At 43.4% G+C, this 8855-nt stretch overlaps 1 protein-coding gene across 1 annotated transcript in view; it reads right to left on the bottom strand.

Moving 5' to 3' along the window:
* Positions 1-8855, bottom strand: part of LOC112073780 (anthrax toxin receptor 2) — a 60155-nt gene that overhangs the window by 1501 nt on the left and 49799 nt on the right. Inside the window, exons 9-11 of the mRNA XM_070440277.1 lie at positions 8329-8390; positions 6948-6955; positions 251-329 (exon numbers count right to left, since the gene is read on the bottom strand). Coding sequence (XP_070296378.1) covers positions 251-329; positions 6948-6955; positions 8329-8390 — 149 coding nt within the window. The remainder of the gene's footprint in view (positions 1-250; positions 330-6947; positions 6956-8328; positions 8391-8855) is intronic.

Genomic DNA, 8855 nt, shown 5'->3' with positions numbered 1-8855 from the left:
GAATAGACCAGTCAGAGGTCATATGTCAGACTGAATAGACCAGTCAGAGGTCATATGTCAGACTGAATAGACCAGTCAGAGGTCATATGTCAGACCGAATAGACCAGTCAGAGGTATGCACATAGGACATGTGTCCCGTGTGGCTCAGTTTGTAAAGTACGTGTATTCTACCTATACACAAGGTGTAGATAAATATAGACTGTATTACTTTACCCTTTTGTTAACAGATATTGGACAATGTAAAACTCACACATGTTGTGGCGTAGATGGTGAAGGCACTAAGGATAAATGACTTTCCATGGTTCAGACTTATCAGGACATCCATGGACCTAGAAAGACAAGCACAACACACACTGATTAACACCACAATAACCCTGAATAGGGGGGAGGGGCCTGTGTATGACTTATTTTTCACAAGGGGAACGAGTTCAAAATGGCGCAATTAAAACCCTAATGATGAACGGCAGAGCGATTTCCGTATGTCCATTATGCCAGATCCAATTACCATGCCTTTAAGCAGGAAACGGAACGACTGAAATGCCTGAAATCACCCCAACCCCCACCCCAAAATTAAGAAATATGTAAAACACTGTCTATTGTCTGGTCTGATTGTTCGCCTGGCTGTGTGTGTGGGAGATGAAGGTATGTGTGTGTTCTCTCTGTGCAGTTGGTTTCGCCCTGGGCTCTGCCTCGGGCCTTCTACTCTCCTGCGGCTCCAACAGATGAGCTGCCACCTGACTCTCTGTCATACTGTCCGCTAGTATGGTACTGGAATTTAAATCGCCTGACCCCCCCCCCCCCTTGTTCAAACTTTATATCGCCTTTCCTATTTCCACACTCAATACTTAAATGATGGATGTATGTCCTTTTTTTTTTTAAACACTACGCCTCATGTTTTTGTTCCTGTCCACTTGACTTTGACTGGTATTGTGGAACACATTTAGGAGGGGCTGTGACTGTGAAAGTCTGTGACTTTTAGGAGGAACACATTTAGGAGAGGCAAAGTCTGTGACTTTGACTGGTATTGTGGAACACATTTAGGAGGGGCTGTGTCTGTGGCTTTGACTGGTACTGTGGAACACATTTAGGAGGGGCCGTGTCTTGTGACTTTGCTTTGACTGGTATTGTGGAACACATTTAGAGGGGCTGTGTCTGTACTTTGCTGGTATTGTGGAACACATTAGGAGGCGGGCCTGGTCTGTGACTTTGACTGGTATTGTGGATACATTTAGGAGGGCCGTGTCTGTGACTTTGACTGGTATTGTGGAATACATTTAGGAGGGGCCGTGTCTGTGACTTTGACTGGTATTATGGAATACAATTAGGAGGGGCCGTGTCTGTGACTTTGACTGGTATTGTGGAATACATTTAGGAGGGCCGTGTCTGTGACTTTGACTGGTATTGTGGAATACATTTAGGAGGGGCCGTGTTCTGGTGATTTGACTGGTACTTGTGGATACACTTTAGGAGGGCCGTCCATGTCCTGATGACTTTTGACTGGTATTATGGAATAAAGTTAGGAGGGGCCGTGTCTGTGACTTTGACTGGTATTGTGGAATACATTTAGGAGGGACCGTGTCTGTGACTTGGGCTCTGTGCTTTAGAAGAAATAGAGGAAGAAGACAAAGAGAAGGTCCGCTCTCTTAGAATTACGGTTGGAAAAAAATACTATGATTTAAGCCATGGACATTCTCTTTTTCTGCTGACTATTACAGGTTTTACACTGAGTTGACAAAACATTAGGAACACTTGCTTTTCCCATGACATAGACTGACCAGCTGAATCCAGGTGAAAGCTACGATCCGTTATTGAGGTCACTTGTTAAATCCACTTCAATCAGTGTCGAGGAAGGGGAGGAGACAGGTTAAAGAAGGATTTTTAAGCCTTGAGGCAATTGAGACATGGGTTATGTCTGTGTGTCATTCGGAGGGTGAATGGGGCAAGACAAAAGATTGATGTGCCTTTGAACGGGGTGTGGTAGTAGGTGCCAGGCGCACCGGTTTGAGAGTGTCAAGAACTGCAACACGGCTGAGTTTTTCACGCGCAACAGTTTCCCGTGTGTGTCAAGAATGGTCCACCACCCAAAGGCCATCCAGCCAACTTGACACAACTGTGGGAATCATTGAAGTCAACAACTCTTTCGACAACGTTTAGAGTCCATGCCTCGACGAATTGTGGCTGTTTTAAGGGCAAAAGGGGATGCAACTCAATATTAGGAAGGTGTTCCTAATGTTTTGTGCACTCAGTGTATATGCACCAACAACTTAATTATATCACAATCAAATCCTGATCAACTCTATAAGAAGAAGATGAGTCGCTCTGCATGAGGCAAATGGTGGTCACACCAGATACTGACTGGTTATCTGATCCACACTCCTACCTTTTTGTTTAAGGTCTCTGTGACCGACAGATGCATATCTGTATTCCCAGTCATGTGAAATCCATAATTTAGGGACTAATGAATTTATTTCCAATTGACTGATTTCCTCATATGAACTGTAACTCAATAAAAAAATTGAAATTGCTGCATATTGTGCTTATATATGTTTTCTGTGTAGTTGGTGAGAGTTACTGTTGCACAAACAAGGACAAAAACATGTGTTCCTCTTACATAGATGTAAGTCAATTTCAACATAATTTTTTTTGATTAACACAAAAACCAAATACTGTGATTGTGTGAACATACTTTTTTTTTGGTGAGGACATCATCACTCAGTGAAATAGTCTGATTGAAATAAAAAAACAATATTTTGATTCGTTTCAACGATCGCCATCTTTTTTGCACTTCTTTCTCCAAAAAAGCGATCATCCTTTAATTATACATACAATATACTGTAGATTCTATTTAACCAGGAGAAATATCCCCTTTTGCATGACCAGGCCAAGACGACTGCAAAAACAAACACACGTTACATTGCAGACATTTGAATGGAATGGAAACTTAAACATGTGTTTGGCCTAACGTTTGATCACCCACTCTTGAGGTTCGTTCCGTACCACAATCCCTCTCTTCAGAGTTCAAAGAGTTTCCTCTATACTGTCAGGACCTCCGCCACGCGTCCTCCAGACGGGCGACGTTTCCACAACTCTTAGTGACAGCCGTCCTCTGCAATATGTTCAACTCTGAATAATTCACCCTCCTCAATTTTCCCCCGTCTTTAAGGAAAAGTTGGAAAGCCATTACTGACACCGGTGATCGTCCAGCTGTATCGTATCACTAGCGCTTAGCGTCACCCAGGACGACGAGGCGCTCCGACAGAAGCCACTAGACACAGAGACCACTAGAGTGGGGAGGGAAAGAGAACTTTCCACATCGCGGCTCAGAGAGCTCCAATGACCAGACCTGGGATCAAATACTATATGGAAATCTTCTTCAATACTTTTAGCATTTTCTCTATTCTGCCTGGAGTGCCGGATCTGCGTAATTTATAGTCTTGGGACTGTTCTATTGATCCAGTCAGTCAGGCAAGCCTAGATAAAGTATTTGGAATGATTTCAAAATTAGTTGAACCCAGGTTTGTCCATATCCCAGTTTAGAGATCTCCAGTGATACAAAGAGAGGAGAGGCCTGGGTCGTCTGCCTTGGTGTCCCTGGGAACGTGTGTCAGTCTTTACAGGGTTTTAGAGTATCCCCCCCCCCCCCCCCGCCCATTTTACCTCTGGCATGACATTTCCCCTCTCGTCTCCCATCTATCAGACATAACCCACAGCTGCCTTGCTTCAACTGTCATTCACAGGGTTTTATAGCATCACCGGTTATAAAGAGAGACAGAGTGACAGAAGGATATATCCATGTATTATTTACCTGTTTTTTATGCTTTTGTGGAACACGGTGCTGCTGACCACACCCACAAAAACTAAAGTTACACTATTTCTCCTCTTCAACACAAGTTTCCTCTGAACTATTAAACCTGAAAATATTTTGGATTGCTACTCATGACTTGCTGTGCATATTAGTCATACATAAACTCCAGGTTTTTTGTTGTATCACTAAAAGGTATTGAATCATACATCCACCGTCTGTTTTTTTCCCCCATTGGGATCCCCTTCTTTACCTTCAGGGCACAGGGCTCAACTAGTGAGTCTTTACATCGGGCCAAGAAAAGAATATCTGTCACACCACCTGACCTTAACGTTACAGGAGACAGATCCACCAAGAGACGCTCCGCTTTTCAACGAACCAGAAGATGTTTATGGCTATGACATCAAAAATGGCGCCAATTGGACCGCTGACACGGTCGCCAGCCGCGGAGCGCCCTTCGATTGTCCTGTTCCGTTATTCACGAGGCTTGCTGCATTAGCTAGCTGTCCTGTCCTGTCCTGTCCTGTCCTGTCCTGTCTGTTGCCAGGGTCAGCCAGGTGTCAGCCAGGTTGTTAGCCAGGTGTCAACCAGGCCCTTAAGTTTCCTTCTACCCTCCACCGTTGTTGTGTAACACCAGGTGAGACACGGTGGACCAAGAGCTCCACCACTCAACCAACCTTGTTATCACCAACACACCGGGGGGGGGGGGGGGGGGTTATGGGACAGGAGGACACGGCGGGCCCCTACTAATGGAGCGATATGGTGGAGAGGGTTAGGGCCACCAACAGATGCCTGTGTTCAAGGACTGAACCATGACACAGCTGTCACCACAGATGAGACCCGTGCCACCACCAATTGACTGAACGTGTATTGTATATGGAAAGTGTATGGTATGTCTAATGGTATGGTATGTCTAAGTGTATGGTATGTCTAATGTGTATGGTATGTCTAATGTGTATGGTATGTCTAATTGTAGGTATGGTCTTAATGTGTATGGTATGTCTAATGTGTATGGTATGTCTAATGTGTATGTAATGTCTAATTGTATGGTATGTCTAATGTGTATTGATATTGAACGTGTATATGACTAAACCACATGTTATAGACATGTTATAGACCAAACCACATGTTATAGACCAAACCACATGTTATAGACATGTTACAAACCAAACCACATGTTATAGACATGTTACAAACCAAACCACATGTTATAGACATGTTTATCGACCAAACCACATGTTATAGACATGTTATAGACTTAACCACATGTTATAGACATGTATAGACAAAACCACATGTTTAGACAGTTATAGACCAACCACATATTATAGACATGTTATAGACTTAACCACATGTTATAACAGTTTATAGACCAAACCACATGATAGCATTATAGACCAAGAACACATGTTATAGACCAAAGCACATGTTATAGACCAAACCACATGTTATAGACCAAACCACATGTTATAGACCAAACCACATGTTATAGACATGTTATAGACCAAACCACATGTTATAGACATGTTATAGACCAAACCACATGTTATAGACATGTTATAGACACAAACCACAGTTATAACTTTACAAACCAAACCACATGTTATGACCAAACCACATGTTGTAGACATGTTATCGACCAAACACATGTTATAGACATTTATAGACTTAACCACATGTTATAGACATGTTATAGACCAAACCACCATGTTATAGACTAAACCACATGTTATAGACATGTTATGACCAAACACACTTTACAGACCAAACCACTTACAGACCAAACCACATGTTATAGACAGTTATAGACCAAACCACATGTTATAGACCAAACCACATGTTATAGACATGTTATAGACCTAACCACATGTTACAGGACCAAACCACATGTTACAGACCAAGCCACATGTTATAGACATGTTATAGACCAAACCACATGTTATAGACCAACCACATGTATAGACTAAACCACATGTTACAGACCAAACACCACATGTTACAGACATGTTATATGACCAAACCACATGTTATAGACCAAACCACATGTTATAGAAAACCAAACCACATGTTATAGACATGTTATAGACCAAACCACATGTTTTAGACAAACCACAGTTATAGACCAAACCACATGTTATAGACCAAACCGCATGTTATCGACCAAACCACATGTTATAGACTAAAACCACTGTTAAGACTAAACCACATGTTATAGACCAAACCACATGTTATAGACATGTTATAGACCAAACCACATGTTATAGACCAAACACATGTTTATAGACCAACCACATGTTATAGACCAACCACTTTTAGACATGTTATAGACCAAACCACATGTTATAGACCTAAACACATGTTATGCATGTTATAGACCAAACCACATGTTATAGACTAAACCACATGTTATAGACATGTTATAGACCAAACCACTGTATAGACCAAAACACATGTTATAGACATGTTATAGACCTAACCACATTTATAGACCAAACCACATGCTATCGATCAACAACGAGAAACACAAAGCACCACAAAAAGCTCAATACTCTTGGCCAAATATAATCCATCTTCGAAGCTATACAGGCTTTTTCCTCTGCTAGCGTCCATGCTAACCAACCGATCAAAACCGATAACCCCCGCCCCCCCCCCCCCCCGCATCACCATCTACGGTGACGGAACAGCAGAGAGGCAGAACAGATGGACGGAGTCCGAGACAAAAACTTTCAGACGTTCCATGATTCCATGATGCAGGTGGTCCGGGGGGGGGGGGCAGGGATGGGCAGGAAAGGGGGATTGTCACAGTAGCGTCGAGTGAATTATTAAATGAAGAGACCGTGGAGAAGGAATCGCTGCATCTGTCGCACGACCCTTTAAAGCCCCAGAACAGATGTGTTTACCCACTACCCTGGCCCGCCCCAGCCCGCTGTACCAGGCCTAACAGCTTAACTACTTAATGGTCACCGTGGCCATGCCAAGAGTTAATTAAGCAAAGACTCCTTCAGATAACAGGAGCAGGAGGAGATCACGTTCTGTCAGGGCCCGTATTCACAAAGAGTCTCAAATAACGAGTACTGATCTAGGATCAGGTTCTTCCCTCCTAGTCATCATGATCTAATAGGCAAAACTGATGTGAGATTAGCACTCCCCTCTCTAAGAACTCTTTGTGAATACGGGCCCTGACAGAACCTGATCCTAGATCAGTACTCGTTCTTTTGAGACTCTTTGTGAATACGGGCCCTGACAGAAACCTGATCCTAGATCAGTACTCGTATTTGAGACCTCTTTGTTGAATACGGAACCCTGACAGAACCTGATCCTAGATCAGTACTCGTTCTTTGAGACTGCTTTGTGAATACGGCCTGACAGAACCTGATCCTAGATCAGTACTCGTTCTTTGAGACTCTTGTGAATACGGGCCCTGACAGAACCTGATCCTAGATCAGTACTCGTTCTTTGAGGCCTCTTGTGAATACGGGCCCTGACAGAACCTGATCCTAGATCAGTATCGTTCTGTTCTTTGATGAGACTCTTTGTGAATACGGGCCCTGACAGAACCTGATCCATAGATCAGATACTCGTTCTCTGACTCTTTGTGAATACGGGCCCTGCACAGAACCTGATCCTAGATCAGTACTCGTTCTCTGAGACTCTTGTTGATACGGACCCTGACAGAACCTGATCCTAGATCAGTACTCGTTCTCTGAGACTCTTCGTGAATACGGACCCTGACAGAACCTGTCCTAGATCAGTACTCGTTCTCTGAGACTCTTTGTGAATACGGACCCTGACAGAACTGATCCTAGATCAGTACTCGTCTCTGAGATCTCTTTGTGAATACGGGCCCTGACAGAACCTGATCCTAAGATCAGTACTCGTTCTCTGAGACTCTTTGTGAGATACGGGCCCTGACCCAAAGACAATTGTACAAAACATGTTATCAGAAGCAGTTTTGGATTAGAACATTTGAGTGGATTATATGAGATGATGTTAACTGCCGGATTGTGTGTAGATCAATTTGCTATACATTTAAAAATAAAAATAAATCTCATGGAAACGTTTTCTAATCTTGATATGTTCTGGACCACATTTCCCCGCAATACAATCATACTATTTTAGATTGGAGTCAGAGATACATAGTAGAAGGTGTTTGTTGTGTTTGAAGATTTAAAACCGTGAAGGAAAAAATAAATCTCTACATACTCAATTTCAGTTCTTGAGCTCTGCAGTGGCTTTCTTTTTTGGTCAGACCATGGGTTAAATACATATCTCAAATGCTTTCAAATACTGGAAAGTATGTGAGGGCTGGCTTGATTGATTTACGACGACATAGAACACCGGTACGGTGTTGGAATGTCAGTGGGGATGTGTTAACACACACAACACACACACCACACACACCACACCACACACACACACACCACACAACACACACAACACCACACACACACACACACACACACCACACACACGCACACACACACGTCTTTATGGAACCACCTTCTCATGGAGTACTTACTGTCCACTGCATACAGCACTGGCGCAGGACACAGGAGATAATCGTTCCGCACAACACTTGGCTTCTGATCTGGAAAATAAAGACTAGAATGACTTCCCTGCACACTACCACACACTCACACTACACACTACACACACTCACACTACCACACTACCAACACACTCACACTACACACACTACACACTCACACTAACACACTACCACACTACCACATACCACACTCACACTACACACTACCAACACACTCACACTACCACACTACCACACTACCACACACTCACACACTACCATCACACTCACACTACCACCACTCCACACTACCACACTACCACACACCACACTACACACTACACACACACTCACACTACCCACACACCCATCACACTACCACACACTCACACTACCACACACTCACAACTACCCACACACTACCACACACTACCACACTACCACACACTCACACTACCACACTCACACTACCACACTACCACACACTCCACTACCACACTACCACACACTCACACTACCACACTA

This window comes from Salvelinus sp. IW2-2015, unplaced genomic scaffold (assembly GCF_002910315.2).
Source record: "Salvelinus sp. IW2-2015 unplaced genomic scaffold, ASM291031v2 Un_scaffold2364, whole genome shotgun sequence".
NCBI lineage: Eukaryota > Metazoa > Chordata > Actinopteri > Salmoniformes > Salmonidae > Salvelinus > Salvelinus sp. IW2-2015.
The sequence above is the reverse complement of the archived record's forward strand: the minus strand, read 5'-3'. Positions and strand labels throughout refer to the sequence as shown.